The sequence below is a fragment of the Thamnophis sirtalis genome, unplaced genomic scaffold (assembly GCF_051295495.1).
Source record: "Thamnophis sirtalis isolate CommonGarterSnake01/CBP01778 unplaced genomic scaffold, rThaSir2_p1.2 scaffold_15, whole genome shotgun sequence".
NCBI lineage: Eukaryota > Metazoa > Chordata > Lepidosauria > Squamata > Natricidae > Thamnophis > Thamnophis sirtalis.
The window spans coordinates 36,375,639-36,398,888 of NW_028261395.1; the positions used below are offsets into that span (position 1 = coordinate 36,375,639).

At 42.3% G+C, this 23,250-nt stretch overlaps 1 protein-coding gene across 3 annotated transcripts in view; it reads right to left on the minus strand.

The window, feature by feature from the left end:
- Positions 1–3,392: 3,392 nt before the first annotated feature.
- Positions 3,393–23,250, minus strand: part of PALD1 (phosphatase domain containing paladin 1) — a 147,195-nt gene continuing 127,337 nt past the window's right edge. For all 3 annotated transcript variants that reach the window (XM_087701987.1, XM_087701988.1, XM_087701989.1), the window contains exon 20: positions 3,393–3,759. In XM_087701987.1, coding sequence (XP_087558113.1) covers positions 3,610–3,759 — 150 coding nt within the window. In that variant the 3' untranslated portion in view covers positions 3,393–3,609. The remainder of the gene's footprint in view (positions 3,760–23,250) is intronic.

Here is a 23,250-nt window from a genome sequence, read left to right on the forward strand (position 1 = left end):
TCAACCTTCTTGTGGCTGTGCCACTTAAAAGGAAACTTTTATTGCGGTATAATAGAAGACCTCAATTTAATTCCACATTAAAATATTTCTTCTGACAATTCGCGAGAAGTTTTTGAAATGGTGGCTCTTGATCTAGGATGTTTTCCCTAGAAACAGCAATTGTGGTTTCTTCATACTGCACTTTGCCTTGCTGTTGAATACATTGATTTACAAAATGCCATCATAAATGGAGGACTAGATAGGTAATCCTCAACCTACAACCACAATTGAGTCCAAAATTTCCATTACTAAGGAAGGCAGTTGTTAAGTGAGTTTGCTCCATTATAGGACCTTTCTGTTCTGACCTAGGATTTACAGTCACAGACCTTATCTGGCTTGGAGAGCTGACAGACTTGCGGGCTGGGGAATTCTGGGAGTTCAAGGCCAACACATTTTCAAATGGCCAATGTTGAAATACACTGGTCTACTCTAGACAGCCTGATAGTAAGAGCACTCTTCTGTTACTCTTAGGAATTGTTTGGACTATAGAATAGAATAATAGAGTTGGAAGGGCCCTTGGAGGTCTTCTAATCCAACCCCCCTACTTTGGCAGGAAACCCTTCACCACTTCAGCAAATGGCTATCAAACATCATCTTCAAAACTTCCGGTGTTGGAAAATTCATAACTTCTGGAGGCAAATTGTTTCATTGGTTAATTGCTCTGTCAGGAAATTTCTCTATAGCTCTAGGTTGCTTCTCTCCTTGATTAGTTTTCACCCATTGCTTCTTGTCCTACTTCAGGTGCTTTGGAGAATAGCTTGACTCCCTCTTCTTTGTGGCAGCCCCTGAGATTATTGGAACACTGTTATCATGTCTCCTCTAGTCCTTCTTTTCATTAAATTAGACATACTTAGTTTCTGCAAGACAACTATGCAAGACAACGTCTTAAGAGCCTGTGTGTAGAAAACATACTCACATATAAGCATGCTCTGAATTCCTATTTCCATTCTAGGACTTGCACTGTTCTGTTTGAGCACTCACAAGCACAGCCTTACAATTATTGTGAAGAAGTTGTAGAGCTGCCCATAAGTAGAGTTACAAATGACACTTCAGGGACATGTGGGAGATTGCATGACTTCAGATTCAATCCCTACAATTTCTGTTTGAAATCTCATATACTATGTATAGGTCTTGGCAGGAGAGAAAATAAATCCACATCTGAATCAAACGAAGTCACAGCCACTTAGTCTTTGGTACATACAGATTAGTCATGTGAACTAATGTGAAACTGGCTACGGGTGATTGAATACACAACATTCTTGACTGGACAGACCTGCTGCAGAAGAAAAAATACATTTCGTTATTGCTGGCAGGCTGCATTTGAAAACAAAAAGTGAAAATTTGGAGCTGGGGACTCCAGAAATACAGGCACTGATACTATTCTGCAGCTGGCATAGCTGCTTGTTCAAAATTGGTTCAACCTATATTTTTGTACATTAAACCAAGTGTAGTCACAGAGCCTAAAAGATATTCTCTGGGAGGAAGAACCTACATTAAGGTGAGGGTCCTATAATGTTGTTCTTCCTATCAACATTGCCAACCAGGGTGTCTCAAGGGTGCTTTTTCAAATTGGCAACTGGATTTCCTTGGTTTTTTTCCCTTGAGAAAGTTTGGCTTCTCACCCCAAAAACTTCTTTGGTTCTGCAAGTTGTGACGAAGCTTCTCGAGACGAGAAGTGAAACGTTTTCAAGAGGAAAAGAAAAACCAAGAAAGTCCAGCTGCCTTTTGAAAAAGCAGCCTTGGGACATCATTCTTGTTGTTGGCATTGTTATAGGGACAACAATTTCAATTTCAATTTACTTTATTTGTATGCCGCCCTTTTCCCTGAGGGGACTCAGGGCGGCTCACAGTTCAAGGGGGAGGGGGGAAAACAAACAAGTTACAAATATGAAAACCATACACCGTTAAAAAGCACAACAGTCATACCATTCGAGTGGGGTTGCAAGTCTTTTAGCCCCAGGCCTGTCGGAACAGCCAGGTTTTAAGGGCTATGCGGAAGGTCTGGAGGGTGGTGAGGGTACGAATCTCCACGGGGAGTTCGTTCCAGAGGGTCGGAGCAGCCACCGAGAAGGCTCTCCTCCGGGTAGTTGCCAGACGACATTGGCCGGCAGATGGAATTCGGAGGAGGCCTAGTCTATGGGATCTTATCGGTCTAGTGGAGGTAATTGGCAGCAGGCGGTCTCTCAAGTACCCAGATCCAATACCATGAAGGGCTTTGTAGGTGACAACTAGCACCTTGAACCGCACCCGGAGATCAACAGGCAGCCAGTGCAGCTCGCGGAGGATAGGTGTTACGTGGGTGAATCGAGGCGCACCCACGATCGCTCGCGCGGCTGCATTCTGGACCAGCTGAAGTCGCCAAATACTCTTCAAGGGCAGCCCCATGTAGAGCACGTTGCAGTATTCCAGCCTAGAGGTCACATCTACTGGGTTGTAGGTCCCTCACCTTAGTGTAGGTTCTTCCTCACGGAGAATATTTTTAGGTTTGGATGATTGGGAATCTCCATAGACATTAAAATTGAAAAGCTGCAGTTGAACATCTGATAGTCTCTAGGCCAGTGTTTCTCAACCTTGGCAACTTGAAGATGTCTGGACTTCAAGTCCCAGAATTCCCCAGCCAGCATTCACTGGCTGGGGAATTCTCGGACTTGAAGTCCAGACATCTTCAAGTTGCCAAGGTTGAGAAACACTGCTCTAGGCTCTTCACCCAATTCAGACGAAGAAGGCAGGACAGGTGAATTAACCATTTGCTATATTCAGATAAGCACCGTGTGTGTGTGTGTGTGTGTGTGTGTGTGTGTGTGTGTGTGTATGTGTGTGTGATGCCAGACACCCTAGAACAGTGATGGCAAACCTCTTAGGCACAGAGTGCCCAAATTGGAAGGCATGGGGGTGCCAGAGCACCACAAACCCAACAACCAGTTGGCCGGCATGCATGCGTGCCTTGGAAACCCAACTATCAGTTGGCTGAGCTGGGGTGATGGTGCGTGTGCCCACAGAGACGGCTCTGCAAGCTACCTCTGGCATACATGCCATTGGTTTGCCATCATGGCCCTAGAAATTTCACTATCTTGTTAGGCATGCAGTGAAAGATCCACATTGGGCAGGGTAGGTAACCTTCCCCCATCCTTGGCACAGGACAACTGTCCAACAATGGTGATTACCAATTGAAGTATCATAAATGTACATCAGCATCAGCATAATAAAACAACAACATTCAAAGGCAAGAAATACTGAAGCCGCATGGAACTGCCCCTTAAATGTTTCCTACTTCTGCATATACATAATATACAAGTTACCTTAGGTACCAAGTCCTCAGAAAAAAAGTCTTTTGCGGTCCCCTGGGGACAAGAGAAGGTATAGAATATCTGCTTTATTTAAATTTATTTTATTCTACCTGGGGGGGGGACCCTAAAAATGTCTTCAAGGCCATTCGACCTCTTTTTCTGGGAAACACAATCCTTCATGAAGGGACGTATTTCATAAGCTTCAGAAAAACAGAGAAAGGTGGTGATTTAGCCGCATCTGGAGAAGTGTTGCAGTCCTTCAGGTCATGAATAACGCTGGGCCCTAAATGAAGTCTCCTTGGAAGGATAGGAGGCTACGGCTTTGCTCCTGCCAGCGATAGCGAAGCTGGGAGAGGGCCTGCCTGTCCAGAGTTTCAAATTCAGAAAAACCCAGCTGGTTCAGGATCTCATAGACACCTGCCTTGGCCGCCACCTGGAAAGCAGAAAAAAATGAATCAGGGATCAGCAGGGAAGAGAAAAACACACAGTGAGAATGGTGATCTTAAGAGGATTTTAAAAAATAACCCAGATATCTATTGTTGTAAAATATCTATTGTTTTTGACTACAGATAGTCCTTGGCTTACAATCTTCCATTTGTTGACCATTCAAATGACCATTCTTCACCATTGCAGCATCCCCGTGATCATGTGATCAAAATTCAGATGCCTTAGATGAGTTTAGTTTACTTTGTTGTCATTGCACATCGTGCAACAAAATGAAATGCTGTCGTCAGTGTACATTATAACTATAAAAATAAAACACAAACACACATCCTTCACATTCTATATAATTAAAATTGAAAACACCTGATACTGCATTAATATTGCACTATACCATAGAATTCAATATAGTTGCTGTCCTGGGATAGAAGCTGTTTTTCAGCCTATTTGTCCTTGTTTTTATCCTCCTGTTCCGTCTGCCAGATGTTAATAGTTCAAAAAAAGGGTGCTCAGAATGAGATGGATCTTTAAGAATGCTTTGAACTTTCTTAAGGCAGCGGGAGCTATAAAGCTCTTCCAAAGAGGGGAAAGGCAACCAGTGATCCTCTGGGCAATGACGTTAACCCTCTGGAGCGCTGTCCTATCTGCCACTGTGCAATTGGCAAACCATACACATATAACCTGCCAGGTATTTATGATAACTGCAGTGCCCTGAGCTCTTTAGCGACCATCTGACATAACAACTGCAATGATCCACTTAACTACTGTGGCAAGAAAAGTCACAAAATGAGGGCACAAGTCACTTAATAGCTGCCTTGCTTGGCTTAGCAACAGGAATGTTGGGTTCCTACATGAACCGTTACTGGTTCGCTCATGTGCACATTTTGCACGCGCACCGCTTGCTTTGCACATGTGAATACCGCCCAAACATTGCTTGCACATGTGCAGTTTGCTGTTAATGGTTGTGCGCATGTGCGAAGACCATTAAAAGCTAATAAACAAGATGCCAGCAACAGCAATGGAGACCAGGGAACCGGTTCATGGGCATGGCCAGCCTGGGTCACTGCCGGTTCTGGAACCCAGGCCAGATTACCAAACTGTGCCGAACTGTCTGTCTGTCTGATTAAGTACACATTCTGAAAGAATTCTTTACTGGTAGAAAAGAATATTTGTAATATTCTATCTATTGATCTATCTACTGATGATGTTACCTAGTTTGCTAATGAAATGTCTGCAAGAAACCCACCAAGCTCAGAAAGCACCAAGGTCCTACAGAATTCCTTACTGTTTCCTCCCCCCCCATACAATTTTTTTTCTTTTATCTGTATGTATCAACGCATGAACAGTGTGGCAACTGGGTGTCATATATTCTAATACAAATAAAACTAGTAGAATTAATCATAGTTATTACATTCAACCAACTTATATATTTCTAATAGTAATACACATTTATATTAAATTATCGTCTGTCATTATTAAATTTTTCCGTGTTTTCTCTTGCTATTGCTTTTATTTTATTATGTAAAAGTGTATACACTAATATTTCCCCTTTCTCTTATTTCTATCTCTTATTCTAACTTTTAATCATGTCACCCTTTTATGAAAAGACGTTTTCTTTCTATGCTACTTAACTTTTGATCATATCACCAACCCAAAAAAGAAAGGAAAGAGGGGGAAAAAGAAAAGCAAATCGGAACAACAAGAAAGAAAACTCATCTATCCATCATCTCTTTCCTGCCTTAATACTTTAATTGCTTTGCTTTGTTTTGACTTGACTCCCATATTCCTCTCTTAGATCTTTACCTCTGTCTGCATCTATTTCTTGGCTATTCAATCTAAGTATTTCTCCCATTCCTACCCTCTTCCACTACCTAGTTTCCAAACTTTCTATCCATGCCCCTATTCTCCCTTTCAAAGATACCTTCCTATCTCTCCAATTCTCTTCTCAACTCTCCGTACTGTTTTCTAAAGTACGATACTTGCAGATGTATTTGAAATACTCCAATCTATGCATTTTCCAGCCAGACAGTCACACTTTGATTCACATGGGCCGAATTCTCAGATATTTTCACTTAGTGGGTGCAATCTGACAATGTTGCGTGTGTTGGGAAAGCAAGAGACATAAGCTTATCCCTGTAGTAACTCCCTGCCTCACCCAAAGGACTATTTCCCATCCAACAAATCAGTGAGACAAAAAGAGCAAGTCGCTTGTCCAGGCAGGGCTCCATAACGCAATGCCCCTTTTCTGAACTCACAGAAGTTCTTCCCCCCAAAAAAGCTCAACTGATGATGCTTACAGTGAAGGAACCTGGCCAAGAAAGTCTGTCATGAATGCCAAGTCACATATTTGCCTCCACAAAACCAACTACAAATGATCCCTTTGAGTGGAAGGCATAAGAGAAGATCTTCTCAACAAGCAAAGTCAACAGGGGACAGGAGCCATCATCTCTGTAAACTTGGAGCTTATAACAAAATGAAATTCAAGGGTGAAAAAAGCAAGGTCCTACATTTAGGCAAGAAAAACAAAATGCACAGGTACAGTATACAGCATGTGGTACCTTGCTCAATAGTAGTAACTGTGAGGAGGACCTTGGAGTCCTAGTGGACAACCATTTAAATATGCAGTGTGCAGCAGCTGCCAAAAAAGCCAACACAGTTCTAGGCTGCATAAACAGAGGGATAGAAGCAAGATCATGTGAAGTGTTAAATACCAATTTATAATGCCATGGTAAGGCCACACTTGGAATACTGCATCCAGTTTTGGTCACCACGATGTAAAAAAGATGTTGAGAGTCTCTAGAAAGAGTGCAAAGAAGAGCAACGAAGTTGATTAGGGGATTGGAGGCTAAACATATGAAGAACGGTTGCAGGAACTGGTGATTTTACAGTATCTTTCCCCTGCCACGGCCACCAAGCCATGCCACGCCCACAGAACCAGTAGTAAAAAAATTGGAATCCCAACACTGGTATCCTGCCTAAGCAGGGGGTTGGAGTAGAAGACCTCCAAGGTCCCTTCCAACTCTGTTATTCTATTCTATTCCTAAATTTTAATTTAGTTCTACATTTTAAAAACAATTAATGAAATTAAATGTATACAATTTAGCTGCAGTTATCCAATTATTTGTCTCTCTGTATATGCATCCTTCAGTCCAGCTTTAAGAAGATTGATGGTGCGGCAAAACAAATGGAAAAAGAATGTAACAACAATGGTTTATAAAAGTAAGAAAATGTTTCAGGGCTATTTCCCCCCAGCCCACATCAAGTATGAAAGTAATCCAAAAACAATTTGGGAGACTCTTTCATCTAAATATGCTGGAAGATGACAAATAGGAATATATTCACGTTTTTCTCCTACCAAATAATTCAAAATACAGTCATTATTTCCCCTGTAGCTGTTATTGATAGGCCTCTCCACCAAATATTTGAAGCTGCTTTGCAAAGCATGTGTCTGATGAGAATGCATCCCCCCCAAAATTTATGCCATTGAGGGAAAAAAGAACTGCGGTCCTTTAAAAAAAAAAGACTATTTAAACTGCTTTAGCTGCCTAGAAGTGTATATATCTATCCATGCATCTTTGAGTGGATTCCAATCATGAATGTGCAATTTGTTGATCAGAATTTGGCTTGGCCTTGCTGACATCATGATTATTGAAAAGATGTCTATCACTGCTGTCACCTGACTCTCAGGAGCCTAATGATATATACAACAATGTCAAATGCTCAAATCTATGGTAGACAGACACTATAGAACAGGGATGGCAAACGTTTTTCTTCCTGGATGTCAAAAGGGTGCGTGTGTGAGTGCCCACACCCATAATGCAATGTCCTCCCCCCCTGCTCATGCACACAACCCCCTCACGCTCCCCTCCCCCATGCATGCACGCAGGTCTCACTGAAGCCTTTGGACTTCTGGTGGGTCCTTTGAGCCGTTTTTCACCCTCCCTAAGCTTCAGGAAAGCCTCTGGAGCCTGTGGATGACGAACAATGGGCCCAACGGGTCCCCCTCCACCATGCATGCGTGCAGGCCTCACTGAAGCCTTTGGACTTCCGGTAGGCCCATTGGGCAAAAGAACGGCCTCCCCCCACCCTCCAGAAGGCCAAAAATTAGCTGGCCAGCGCGCATAGGCATGTTGGAGCTGACATAGAGCAATGCCTGTGGCATGCGGGCCATTGGTTCGCTATCACGGTGAAAGAATATAAAAATCCAAACTACCAATCCCATTGCCGCAATATAAACATTTTATTGCATGTTCTCAATTAACTAAAGTTCCTCAGAAGATCTCCTATCTTAACTTCTTTCCAGAAGAAGACCGAGGAACAAAGAATCTTCCCCAGGGTGGGCTTCAAAATTTTTAGCAAGGGGTTCTCTGCCTGGTTGCTGGGTGGGTGTGGCCTAGTCAGCCTTCTGCACCACGACGGGGGGCGGGCGTTTTCATTGAGCCTCCAGGAGGGCAAAAACGGCCTCTCCAAGCTCCAGAGACTCTCTGGAGGCTGGAAACGGGCCCGTTTCCAGCCTTCCCAAACTTCCGGTAGGCCCACTTTTCACCCTCCTCGAGCCTCTGTGCACACCCTGCAGTTACCAGCATCCAAAATGGGCCATGTAGAGACTTCTGGGAGGGACGGGGTGGGAGGGGCCAGCCAGGAGTGGGACTTGGGGGTTCTCCGAACAGCACAGAATCTTAGCTAAAAGTTCTCCCGAACCCCTACGAACCCCCAGCAGCCCACCCCCCGAGTCTTCCTGTCCGAAATAGTAATACATTCAAACCACACAGTATTACAATATGACAGGATGCTTTCAATCATCCCACTATAGAAAGTGGTAAGGACAGGTAAAGGAAGATGTGCTCCTCTCATATGATGCAGAAAACACCGCATAGCGGTGCCTGCTTCACCAGTGTCTCACTGTTGAATGACCAAGCTAATCTACTCATCAACTGCACACCCAGAAACTGGATACTACTAACCACCTCCACAGTTGAATTATTATGTCTTTTGTTTTTCCTATATTTAAAACCAGGCTATTTATATTACACCAGTTCATCAAGCCCTCTACTTCTTCCTAGTAATCGCCCTCATTATCATTCTGACTAAGGATCATTGTATCATTTGCATACTTCTGTTTGTATTATGTATACACAATTGTATCATCCGCATATAATATGTCTGATAGCAAACTTTGCACTAGAATGGAATAGAATAGAATAGAATTCTTTATTGGCCAAGTGTGATTGGGCACACAAGGAATTTGTCTTTGGTGCAGATGCTCTCAGTGTACAAGATACATTCGTCATGAATCATAAAGTACAACACTTAATGATAGTCATAGGGTACAAATAAGCAATTAGGAAAAAGTTACAGTCCTGCAGTCATAAGTGGGAGGAGATGAGTGATAGGAATGATGAGAAGACTAATAGTAATGCAGCCTTAGTGAATGGTTTGACAGTGGTGAGAGAATTAGTTGTTTAGCAGAGTGATGGCATTTTGGAAAAAACTGTCCTTGTGTCTAGATGCCTTGGTATGCAGTGCTCTATAGCGTTGTTTTGAAGGTAGGAATTGAAACAATTTATGTCCAGGATGCGAGAGGTCTGTAAATATTTAAACACTACAGACATGGGTGAACCATAGTGGATTTAGGACACAACTCTGAGGACAACTTGCATTCAGAAACCTGCTAAAATATTAGTCCTAACTCATACATACTGGGGCCTATCAGTGAGAAAATCAAGAACTCAGTTGCACTCACTTTAAATGCTCAGTTTATCAATCGTTATGTCTAATAAGGTGCTCATCACTGAATTTCTTGCAATTCCACTTCCCTATAACCTCACTGTTATAATTCCTAACCAGAGGCGTATGAGCCATGGTGGTGCAGTGGTTAGAGTGCAGTACTGCAGGCTTTTGTCTGCTGACTGCTGGCTAACTGCAATTTCAAATCAATTTCAAATCTCACCAGGCTCAAGGTTGACTCAGCCTTCCATCCTTCCGCGGTGGCTAAAAATGAGGACCCAAATTGTTCAGGCCAATAGGTTGACTCTGTAAACCACTTAGAGAGGACTGTAAAGCACTGTGAAGTGGTGTATAAGTGCTATTGCTATGTATGGATTATATTCCATGGAAACATAAAGGTTCCTCTCACACATATGTGCTAGTTGTTCCCAAGTCTAGAGGGCAGTGCTCATCTCCATTACAAAGCTGAAGAGCCAGCGCTGTCCGAAGATCTCTCTATGGTTATGTGGCTCGCATGACTAAATGCCGAAGGAGCACGGAATACTGTTACCTTCCCACCAAAGGTGGTTCCTATTTTTCTACTTGCATTTTTACATGCTTTGAAACTTGGCAGAAGCTTGGACAAGTAACAGGAGCTCACTCCATTTCCTGGCACTAGGGAATCGAACCGCCGAACTGCCGACCTTTCTGATTGACAAGCTCAGTGTCTTAGTCACTGAGCCACCATGTCCCGTCCCATGGAAATGTAGATCATAATAATTGGTTATTCTAAAATGCCGCAAGAGTCTTGTTGTTTTCCTTTTTATGGAATGAACCATTTTTTTTCTTGTTAAACTGAGTTAAATTTATTCTCCATTTATCTAACAGTTCTCATAACTTGCCCGAAAGCCAAGAGCCTCTCGGCTGCATAGATCAAACGAAAGGAAAACAACATCATCATCATAAATAGCTAAATCCAAATAAATATCAAAGACCAAAATATAATCATTAAGGAAAGCAGGTAACAAGGGGCCCACAATAATTCAGCCAATTGTAACACTGGGGTGGAGGGTTTATTTGTATTGGGGTTTTATCCTTGTAAACCCACCAGTGTCACCGAGAGTGAATTGGACGTCCAAATAAATGTTCTTAATAAATATATATTTTCCTTTTCTCTGCTTCACTTTTTTTGAAAATAGGTTGTGAGTGTTATTATTAAGCAAAATTAAACTGTTACATCATATGGAATCCTAGTGGACAACCATTTAAATATGAGCCAGCAGTGTGCAGCAGCTGCCAAAAAAGCCAACACAGTTCTAGACTACACAAACAGAGGGATAGAATCAAGATCACGTGAAGTGTTAATACCACTTTATAATGCCTTGGTAAGGCCACACTTGGAATACTGCATTCTGTTTTGGTTGCCACGATGTAGAAAAGATGTGGAGACTCTAGAAAGAGTACAGAGAAGAGCAACAAAGATGATTAGGCGACTGGAGGCGAAAACATATGAGAAACTGGGTATGTCTAGTTTAATGAAAAGAAGGACCAAGGGAGACATGATAGCAGTGTTCCAATATCTCAGGGGTTGCCACAAAGAAGAGGGAGTCGAACTATTCTCCAAAGCACTTAAGGGCAGAACAAGAAGCAATGGGTGGAAACTAATTAAGGAGAGAAGCAACTTAGAACTGAGGAGAAATTTCCTGACAGTTAGAACAATTAATCAGTGGAATAGCTTGCCTCCAGAAGTTGTGAATGCCCCAACACTGGAAGTCTTTAAGAAGATGTTGGATAGCCATTTGTCTGAAATGGTATAAGGTTTCCTGCCTAGGCAGGGCTTGGACTAGAAGACCTCCAAAGTCCCTTCCATCTCTGCTATTGTATTGCATTGTATATGGTTAATTTCGGAAATTACTGGCAAAGTTTATAAAGCCCAATTTATATTATGTCCATGAGTTTCTTCTAAATATTTTAAATCAACCTTTACTAGTCTGAGAGATCACTGATATTTTTTTTAATGAAATCACAATGACATCGAGCTGGCCACACCCCCTGGCCATGCCCCCCTGGGGAGGGGTGGGTTCCAGCTGCCATTACTATCGGTTCGGCGCCAGAAAAATTCGGTGGCAGAAATCTTTCACAATGGGGGCGGGGGGGGGGAGATTTCCGTAGCAGTCAGCAAAACAGTTGTGCCCTTCACACAATCTGTTCTATGGCACAATATGCTTTTTTTTCAAGAGCAGGATAAATGTGTGCAGGGAACATTCTGCTCTCTCTGCTCAACCCCTTTTGTGCAGTACATTTCTGACCTGCGCGCATTTCAGTCCCATCTCTCTTCCACCCACTGGATTAATGTCATTTCCCAGCATCTCTCTTTAATCGAGAATAGCCAGACTGTGATTGTAACCACAGCTGGCAGATTCCTCTTTCATCTCTCACCAAGGAGATCAAACATGCCAAGATGAATTTGAGGAGATGAAGCTTTCCCATCATGCATGCCAGGCAGGAGCTCTTTGGTTACAGCTTACACAAGCGAGAAAAGTCGAGAGGCTAATCTCAAGGTAACAGATAAAATGTGTTTAAGCAACCCATTTGCTGCCCGCTCATCTTCTCCCATCCCAAGTAATTATTTGCTTGGTACTTCTGCTGGGCGATTCCACTGTAAAGTTAATCACCAGAGCTACATTTCGAGGGCTGTTAAGCCTATTAAGAACCATTTAAGCCACTGGAGCATCCAGTGGAGCTTATTAAAGGATGCAGGTGTTTCAGAGGGTCCGAGGCTCTTACCTGAATGCCTGAAATCCAACAGAAGTGGATAATACTAATTTTTATTTTGCAAATTCCATTGAAATCAAACCAATTCCACCCTTGGCTGGCCCTTTATCAATCCCCTTTGAGCTGTTGTTATGTTTTGACTAGAAAGAAATAAACAAGAGAGAGCTTGGTGGAAGAACAGATGCTCTGCAGCTGGGATGATTGGACATCTTCAATGAAAAAGATCTCAGATGGGGGAGAGATAGAACATAGAATAATGGGGTTGGAAGGGATCTTAGAGGCCTTCTAGTCCAACTCCCTGCTCAAGCAGGAGACCCTATATCTGTGATGGCGAACCTTTTTCACCTCAGGTGCCAAAAGCACAAGTGTGTGCACTATCGTGTGCGCTCGCATAGCCACCCACATAACTTAATGTCCTCTGCACATGTGCTCGTGAGCCCCCCGCTGGCCCACGAATGCATGCAGAGCTTTCTTGGAGACTGGGGAGGGCGAAAACACCCTCCCCCGCCCCCCGGAAACAGCCCATTTTCTGACTTCTGGTTTGCATGTTGTGCTATTTTTCACCCTCCAGAGGGTTCAGAGAAGTCGCCTGAAGCCTCCGGAAGGCAAAAACTGGCCCAACGTGCAAACCAGATGTTCATGAATAGAGTTCCGGGTTGCCCATAGGGCCGTTTTTCTCCCTCCGGAGGCTTCAGGCAAGCCCAACGGGCAAAATGGAAGTCCGTTCCCGAACTTCCGGTTGGCGTGTTATGCAGGAAAACCTCCGGAGGGTGGAAAACACTGAAAACGAAGGCCAAAATCAGCTGGCCAGCATGCAATGCCCCGCATGCCCTAAGAAATAGCTCCATGTGCCACCTGTAGCACATGTGCCATAGTTTCACCATCACGGCCCTATATTGTTCTGGACAAACGGCTGTCCAGTCTGCTCTTGAAAACCTCCTATGATGGAATGACTTTGTTGAGCTACAGTCCATTAGAAAATACAGTGCTAGGGGGAGGAGATAAAACTCATATATTGTGTTTCCCTGAAAATAAGACCCTGTCTTCTATTTTTTTTGCCACCAAAAAAGGCCCCCGGTCTTATTTTCAGAGGATGTCATCCACTGACTCATCTCAGTTGTGCACGTCACTCCTGGCCTCCTATTCACTATCAAGAGGCCTTCAGGAAAGACTTGCTGGCTGCAGAAGAAATGGGCCAGCAAGGCAGGTGTCGTAGTGTGCGAGGCCTGGCTGCAACTGTCCGAAGGTAAGTAGTAGGGCAGCTCCATATCCCCCCCCCATCCCCTCCCTAGCTTAATTTTTACCTGTGCACCCTGGAGTGAGCAGTGTTAAAATTAGGGCTTATTTTGGGGGCAGGGCTTATATTAGGCACACATGTAAAAATGCATTGGGCCATTTCATCTTGTATACTTCCAGATGATTTTCTTCTGTCCTGTAGGCACAGTCTCTTCATTCTTCTATCATCACTTGCTGTTCTGCACTTTTTCCTGCTTTTACCAGTGTGGTTTTTGTAGTGACTGAGTCTCCTTATACCTCTTCAAAAACTTAGAAATGCCCACCTTTGGTTAAATTTCCAGCAATTTTTCTTCTAATTTCTTTATAACTGTAGCCTTGTTCACTTAATACTACTACTTTACAATGCTTTCTGGGCGACCAGTCAACTCTTTGCACCATTACTTTAATTTTATTATGTTTTACGAGCTCACTAAATGAAAGAACATAAAAAAAAAACCCAACCAACCTGATAGCATCACATAACACACTGACAAATGTCCTCCTCTCAGCTTCAATGACATCAATAACAATACATGATTTCAATAATTGAATCTTACTGTGATTTGATTGGCTCATTGCCAAAACAAGATGACACCTGATTGGCTCTCTAAGCACCCATGCTCATTGGCTACAATCAGATGAAGGAAAGCTACCTGATATTAACCTAAGCAAGTTGTACTTCCTTTTTCTGGTTATTTAGCTATAACTCTTCATAGAATACAGATAATTGAACAAATCTTATTGCATTACATTCTTGATTAAATTATCTTTCCATTGATATATAATGTTATGGTATTACTCCAAACAAGGTGGTGTTATCAACCATCAAACCTCAAAAATATAATTTCCCCAAAAGGTTTCCACAATTTTGGCCATTACTGAATATATAAATGCAGTTATAATCTCCACATTATAAGCATTTTCTTCATGAAATACTCGTGCATGGTTGCCCCACGTAGAATAACTATGCTTGTAACAGAAAACATCATCCTGCCGTTTACAACTCTGGTGAATTAAACTAGAAGTTAATTTTGTAAACACATGTTTCTCCCAACTAATAGTTCGCAATTCCCTGCACGTACAAAAAAAAAAAGTGTCAAATTAGGGGGGGAAAGAGAAAAGGTAGGAGACAAGGACCACCCCTGTGGCTTCCACACGGTTTTCCAAGTTAAAAGATGGGGCTGACAACAGTTCAGAAAGATTTGAGTGCTTGTGGATAAAAAAGAGAAGAAAGCCAAAGATGCATTGAAACAAAGACATCAAAAGATCTTTTGTGTAGAATAAGGCAGCAAAGAAAGATACTTTAGATGCTTATTAAGGGCTTGGGCGGGGGGGGGGGGGGATGGATTCTAAAACTCAATGTCAAAACCAGCAATGGTTTGCAGTTGATCTCACTCGTTTCTTTAATATGAGCTCATCTCAGACAGCAGAGTGCAAAGCTTCCTTGGGGCCACACTAGGTTTTTCTTGTGTGCCAAGGACTGTATTCCAAAAATAGGGCTGGTACTTCTGGGATGCAGATGAGTCCTCCCTTGCTCCCTATAAGGGTCTGGAAAAAAGTGATGTTTTTATTGCCCAAAGAATACACTTGCTGCATGCTTGCTCTAGAGCAGTGTTTTTCAACCACTGTGCCGCGGCACACTAGTGTGCCGTGACATAGTGTAAGGTGTGCCGTGGGAAAAACACTTTATATATAGTCAATATAGGCACAGAGTTAAAAATTTTTAACATTTTCTAATGGTGGTGTGCCTCGTGATTTTTTTCATGAAAAAAGTGTGCCTTTGCACAAAAAAGGTTGAAAAACACTGCTCTAGAGACTGTAATCTAATTTAGCTTTGAAGAATTGAATCACTTCCAGTCCTATTTGTTTAAAAGCTGGAGTATGTATGACCAACTCAATTCAGACTAGGAGAGTGTGCCTTCAGCAGAAGGATAACAACAAAGGGGGGGAAATGTAACTGTCTTAAATAGTCATGTTTTGTGATGCTCCTCCTCCAAAATAGAGAAATCTACTGCAATAATAATTAACTAAATAAATAGGAAAAATAAATAAAATTAGTTTCTAATTTAAAAGGGGATGGTACTCATCTCCGTTTAAAGCTGAAGAGCCAGCACTGGTCATGTGGCCCGTCTCCATAGTCATGTGGCCGGCATGACTAAACAGCGAAGGTGCATGGAACCTCTTATCTTCCCACCTAAGGTGGTTCCTAGTTTTTCTACTTGCATTTTTATGTGCTTTCGAACTGCTAGGTTGGCAGAAACTAGGACAAGTAATGGGAGCTCACTTCGTTACCCGGCACTAGGGATTTGAACCGCCGAACTGCCAACCTTTCGATTGACAAGCTCAGTGTCTTAGCCACTGAGCCACCGTGTCCCTATAATATACATATACATATATAAATATACATATAAACATGTGTCAAATATTTCAATTTTCAAACATTAGGAGTGGTCAAAAGTTGTGAAAGCCTTGAGGATTGTAAAGATATTTTGGTTACTTTAATATAATTTAGATGTGCTTGGTAAAAAACTACCTAAATATCATAGCTTTTTAACATTTTGTTTGTTTCATTTACATATACATCTACATATAAACACACATATCCTGCCTTCATCATTTTTTACAAATAATTCAGGGCAGTAAACATATCCACACAGGTACATTTCGTGCCTAAGGCAGGAACTAATCTCATGCTCTCCTGCTTTTTAGCCTGGTACGTTAAGCATTAGACCAGTGTTTTTCAACCTTTTTGTGCAAAGGCACACTTTTTTCATGAAAAAAATCACGAGGCACACCACCATTAGAAAATGTTAAATTTTTTTAACTCTGTGCCTATATTGACTATATATAAAGTGTTTTTCCCACGGCACACCTTACACTATGTCATGGCACACTAGTGTGCCGCGGCACAGTGGTTGAAAAACACTGCACTAGACCAACCTGGCTCAATTTATCCACATTGACTGTCGGTAAATGGAATAAAAATGTGAATATTTTATGAACAACTTTTGTGATTGATCTGTGCAAAGCCTATATGTTTATTTAGTTTTCTCATTATGGATAGGATGGCAGCCTAGGCATATTATTGTTTATGTGTATTCAATATATCTGTACAAAATACCAGACATGATGTTATTCTAGAAAAGTCATCTGGCCTACTTTACTATCACTGCACTGTGACAATGCATTCATGCCAACCAAGGTGAGAAAGACCAACATAAGATATTTAAATGGTAAGAGCTGATCAATCTATGTTATCTTATCTATAATCTATCTATCTATCCAACTATCTATCCAACTATCTATCCAACTATCTATCCATCCATCCATCCATCCATCCATCCATCCATCCATCCATCCATCCATCCATCCATCCATCCATCCATCCATCTATCTATCATCTTATTTATCTAAAGGTTTGTATGTATGTATGTATGTATGTATGTATGTATGTATGTATGTATGTATGTATGTATGTATGTTCCAGCATAACTCTGGAGCACCTCGAGCAATGGAAACCGATCTTGGTATACAGATGACTTACCCTCTGGAAACCAATACTATAGAGGGGGGAGACACCCCTGGGGTGTGTGTGTGCGTCACTGTATGTCTGTGTGTGTTCCAGCATACCTCTGGAATGACTGGCCCATTAAGGAGAGCGAGTGTGGCATCCTAGAGTGGCAATTGTTTGTGATGTCAGTTCCTTCGCAGCTTCCTTTGGAAAACCAGCCGTGACGTTCGCCCTCTAGTGGACCAATGGAGAAGCGCCTGGTGGATTTGGGGCAAAGTGCCAGGTTCATAGGGCAGGACAGAGGAGCACATGGGAGAGGGAAGGGAGAGGGCAGGGATGATGGGAGTAGGGGGAAGGAAGGCCCCTCTCAATGGCTCCCTGTCAGACAAATGCTTCAACATCTATAAATACGTGGGCAACGCCGGGTTATCAGCTAGTCTGCTATAATTTGTGAAGAAGGCATCCAAATTTCATTTCTTACTTCCTATGTCAAATGGCATGGAGATTTATTTACTAGGATACCAACACTATGACAATAAAGATACAATAGAGGTCTTAGCACATTCTTACATGGACTGAGGAATCTTTCCTCTGCTTGCATGCCTTAAATAAAATCATGATAATGTTTACTTTTATAGAGAAGAATGGGAAGCTGGAAATGGGAAATAAAGAGGAAAGCAAATATCAGATAAGATACACCATGTATAGTGGTCAGTAGTAACTCCAGTAAAAACAGCCAGAGTCACTCAGTCCTTTGGAGAAATCTCATGAACTATTATTTTCCTTCTCCCGCTAGTTCAAATTTCCTCAACAGGAATTCTGGATTCTATTGTTAACTCCAGACTGTACAAAAATTGTACCTGGCCACAATAGGAAGCATTAAGATTTGAAAAGGATGGCTCAAAGAATAACAAAGTTGGAAGGGACTTTGGAGGACTGCTAATCCAACTCCCTGCTCAAGCAGGAGACCTTATACTATTTCAGACAAATGTCTCTTCAACTTCTTTTAAAAATCTCCAGTGATGGTGCACCCATAACTACTGGAAGCAAGTCGTTCCACTGGCAAGTCCTTCTCACTGTCAGGAAATTTCTCCTTTGTTCTAGGTTGGTCCTCTCCCTGATAAGTTTCCATCCGCTGTCCCCTGTCCCGTCTTCAGCTGCTTTGGAGAATAGATTGACACCCCTCTTCTTTGTGGCAGCCCTTCAAAATATTGGAACTTTCTAAGATATGGATTGTATCCTCAAAATATTGGAGCTTTCTAAGGTATGGATTGTATCCTCTGCTTTAGGAGATACCCATATGAATCATTAACTTTCTTGCTGGAAAGAAGGAAAAACTGATCTCATGTAAGTTCCTTTCTTCCCACACTCTATATTGACCTCAATATAGGAAAAGTGACAAAAGATAATTTGCAGCATGAAATGAAATGGGGTGGACTCGGTTTGTGGTGATTCACCACAGAAATAAGGTTTTTAGCCCTGGATTACATTATAGATGGGTCTAAAAAACTATCCCAAAAATCAATCTGGTAAATCACATATGGATTAGATTATTATATATGAAGTGAATTTGAGGAGGTTTGCTCCAGTTCTGATTTTTGAGCATGTACAGCAATTCAGGGATTAAGAAAAACTCTTACAAATGGAAACTGTCAAGAATGTCTCTTATACTGTAGCTGCTTATTGTTTACTGGATGCTGAAGTCATTGCCTGCTTCGTTGGATAAATAGAAAACATTGCAAGTATATAGTGGCTCAACATGTAGTTATTAGTTACAAATTACATTGCTATATTTCATTGATAATTATGTGTTTTCTATACAAAAATGTAGTGACATTAAAGGTGTTATTTTGGTATTGTGTTTCCCCCAAAATAAGATAGGGTCTTATTTTCTTTTGACCCCCAAAATAAACACGGCCTTATTTTCGGGGAGGTCTTATTATTTTTGAGGTGCAGGAGATGGCGAGCATGGTCAGCTCATGGCTGCTGCGGTGTTGCAATATTTTCAGGGAAGGCTTAGTTTTGGAGGAAGGTGCTCAAAAGCCTGATTGGGCTTATTATCCAGCAAGGTCTTATTTTCGGGAAAACAGGGTATTTTATCACGTTGTTCGCCTATCTGGAATAAGTCCCATATGTCTCCCACGCAATTCTACTGTTTCTGTGGAAATTAACTAAGGTTTTAAGTGTGGTTTGAATTCTTTAAAAGACAGGAAAAATTATTCCAAGGAAACATTCCTCATTTGTAGTTCTAAATATGTCAAAGTGTTCCTCTCCAGTGAAAATCAATGGACGCAGATGGTTTAAAATTTCCATGCGTTTGGATAAATGCAGCAAAAAGGAATATCACTTCAAGATTTGCATATTTAATTATGGCCTTTTATGTTAATATCTGTAACTCATTTCAAGCAGATTAATAAGATAGTAAGGATTTTTAAAATACAAACAACTATAGATTTCCCTTATCTGAACTTACAATTATCAATAATCATGAGATTTTCAATATTCCTGCTTTTTAATGGAAATGTATTTTGATTTCCATTGTTTAAACAAAATGTTCCAGTCTACTAGAGTTTTTAGTTTTAATATGTTATTTTAGTTTCATTTTTGTTTCAGTTTTTTATTGGAATGAATTTGGGTGGTGATGGTGAACAAATTGCTATTAAGGGCTAAACTGGAAAGTTATTGTATTTATCTACTTAAATCTCGCAGTTGCAAAGCACAATTAGAATTAATTAAATTAGAATTAATTTAGCATTTTTAACTTTGTCAGCAGTAAGGCGTATTTGAGTCGTTAGCTATGCTCTTTTTAAATAAACAATTAAAGGCTATCACTAAGGTAGATCTTAGCAATTTGCAATACATTTGCTATAACTAGTTAGCTTTTACTATAACAATAAAAGAATAGAAAATCATCTTAGCAATATTACATGCCTTTCTTATATTCTTTAGAAGAAATTAATCCAAGAAAAGAATGTTTTCATGATTGAAGGAGTCTCCAGATGTTTTCAAAGGGCTGATCAAGTTTATTATGCAACAAATGCAAAATAGATGAGAAGATATCTTTTCTCGTGTGTATGTAGTATTGGCTTATTTTAGTAATACTGTTTTGGTTTGACATCTGATTGCTAAAGTAGTTTTACAATGATTATTATGGTCTAATCTTACTAAAATGTTGAAACTTACTATTACACAGATTTATTAAGAAAATATTATTGTTCAACCTTGAACTAACAGTACTTAGATTCAAGATACCGTATTTTTGTGAGTATAAGACACTCCAAAGTATAAGACGCACATTAGTTTTTGGGGAGGAAAACAAGGGTGGGGATATTGTGCCTCTGCCTATCAGCATCCATCGGTATTGATCTGGCTAGTGTCCTTGCAGCAAACAGCAACTTCAGCACGTTATCGCAGCCTGATTCAGCACGAGCAGCTGATTGGTGGTTGGATCAGCCTCCTGGAATACTGGCAATCAGCTGTTCCAGGCTGTGGGGATCGCAAAAGCACACTGCTGCCTCTGCGCATCGTATTTTCGGCCTCATCACTTCGTTTTCGGCCTTCACACGCCCCATTTTTGTCCTCTGTGCTTTGCGTTTTTGGCCCGTTCCTGGCAGGCCGCCGATCCCTGCCCCCTGGAACCAGTCGAAAATGCAATATGCGGAGGCCAAAAACGGGGTGTGCGAAGGTAAAAAATGCGAGACGTGGAGGCAGCAGCGATCAGCAGTGTGTTTGGGCAGCGACGGTGGAGATGGACAGCAGTGATCCCCACAGCCTGGAACAGCTGATAAGGTGGTATTCCGGGAGGCCGATCCAACTGCCAATCAACTGCCTGTGCTAAATCATGCTGTGGTGAAGCTGACTTCAACTTTCAACTTTAATAAGATTTGTATGCCGCCCCACTCCCTTGGGACTCTGGGCGGCTCACCACAAAAGTAAAAACATATAAAAATTTAAAAATACAATTATTAAAAAATAATATATCATCCATTCAATCAAGTGGGGCTTGATATTAATCAACAGCCCCAGGCCTGCCGGAAGAGCCAGGTCTTGGTCACTTTACGGAAGGCCGGGAGAGTGGTAAGGGTCCGGATCTCTGCGGGTAGCTTGTTCCACAAGGCCGGTGCAGCTACAGAGAAGGCCCTCCCTCGGGGAGCCGCCAGCCGGCATTGTCCGGTCGACAGCACCCGGAAGAGGCCCAACCTGTGCGATTTTATTGGTCGTTGGGAGGTGAATGGCAGGAGGCGGTCTCTCAGGTAGCCAGGTCCAATACCATGTAGGGCTTTAAAAGTAATGACTAGCACCTTGAAGCGGGTCCGAAGACCAATGGGGAGCCAGTGCAGCTTGCGGAGGATAGGTGTAACATGGGTGTATCTAGGTACACCCATTATCGCTCGCGCGGCTGCATTCTGGACCAGGCTGTTTGCTGCAAGGATACAAATTGCTTGGAGACAGAGGCCAAAGGGTGGTGGCCGGAAGGTGAGCAGGGCTTCAGCAATATTCATTATATATGTATAAGCTGCACAAACATTTCCACCCACTTTTTTGGGGAGGGGATGTCTTATACACCAAAAAGTATGGTACATACTTATACTTTGCCTAGGAAGTGGCTCTTCCTGACATAACACAATGTAAGTTATTTTGTCATCCAGGTTATTTTTAATTTGTCGTTTCTGTTTGTACTTTTTGTGGAACACAGAAGGAAAAGAGTAGAATAGCAACAGAAACGGAAATTAGCTTTGAAACAAGAGCTAGCAAGTTTGTGTCAGGTATTTTGCACTTTCTAAGCCATACGGTGAAACAATAGGAAAGCAGACACTGAAACACTAACAAGTTCATTTGCGGACAAACCACAATTCTTTCTTTCCAGGACAAAATTAGATTTTGGATGCAACAGCCAGGGATGCCTTAAAAGGATTGACAGGAGGAAAAGCATATGAAAGCAATTTTGGGGGATTTTGGAGACAACAGGGATGGGCCATTGTGTGGGAGGCATAGACACCCGAGCATAGGACCAACGGAGAACAAATAGAGAACGTAATCAGAAGAAGCCCCAAATGGAAATGTTTGGTGGGAAGAAAAGGGATAGAGATAGAGGTGTAAGGGACTAGAAATAAATGGCTTCCTTCCAGCACAAAGTGTTTCTATTTTAGCAAGTAAACAGTAGCTCTAAAACATAACTAAAGTAAACGTCATGAGGCCTCTCAGCTTTCTGTCTGAAAGATTCATTCTGAGGCAACAGTTCTCTAGAACCCCTATCACAATGTTGGTTAGAGCTTGGATGCTTCTGCCGTATTTCACAGTGTATAACTTTCAAGTTTCCTTTCCCTTAACCCTTACAGTGCACCATGTCCTTTTCGCATGCGAGAAGACGGGCTTCTCTCGTTGAGCAGCTAACCTGATATTCTTGAACACATCTGTTACCTTGTTTAGGAAGAGTTAATTCAGTTATGGCTAAACTTTTTTTTGTCATTGTGTGCCATAAGTGCATGCATGCGACAACGCGTGCGTGCACCCACCAGTAATGCAATTCTTGTGCAACCTCCCCTGCACTCCCCTCGCCCCCACCTATGTGCACGCGACACCCCCCATGTTCCCCTTGGCCCCCTGTGTGCACGATCTCCTGCGCCATTTTCAGCCTAGTAGCCTCCCTGTAGCCTCCTGGGAGTAAAAACAAGCCACGGGGGGGGGACACACCACACCTCCCTGCACCCCATTTTGGGCCTAGTAGGCTTCCTTGCAGCCTCCTGAGAGCAAGATCGGGCTGCAGGGGGGACCACACCACTCCTCCCCCGCACATGTGCGCAATCCCCACACATACACCCCGCCCCTCGCGCATGCACGGCCGAGACCCAAAAATCAGCTGGCTGGCGGGAGGCACGCACGCACATGCATGGTGGAGCTGAGCTGGGGTGACGGCTCAGATGCCCTCAGAGAGGGCTCTGCGTGCCACCTGTGGCACGCCTGCCATAGGTTTGCCATCATGGAGTTAACATGAATGAGCCGAGGTGGCACAGTGGTTAGGGTGCAGTACTGCAGGCCACTTTAGCTGACTGTGATCTGCAGTTCAGCGGTTCAAATCTCACCGGCTCAAGGTCGACTCAGCTTTCCATCCTTCCGAGGTGGGTGAAATGAGGACCCGGACTGTGGGGGCAAGTTGCTGACTCAATTTGCTAAAAAAATTGTAAACTGCTTAGAGAGGGCTGAAAGCCCTATGAA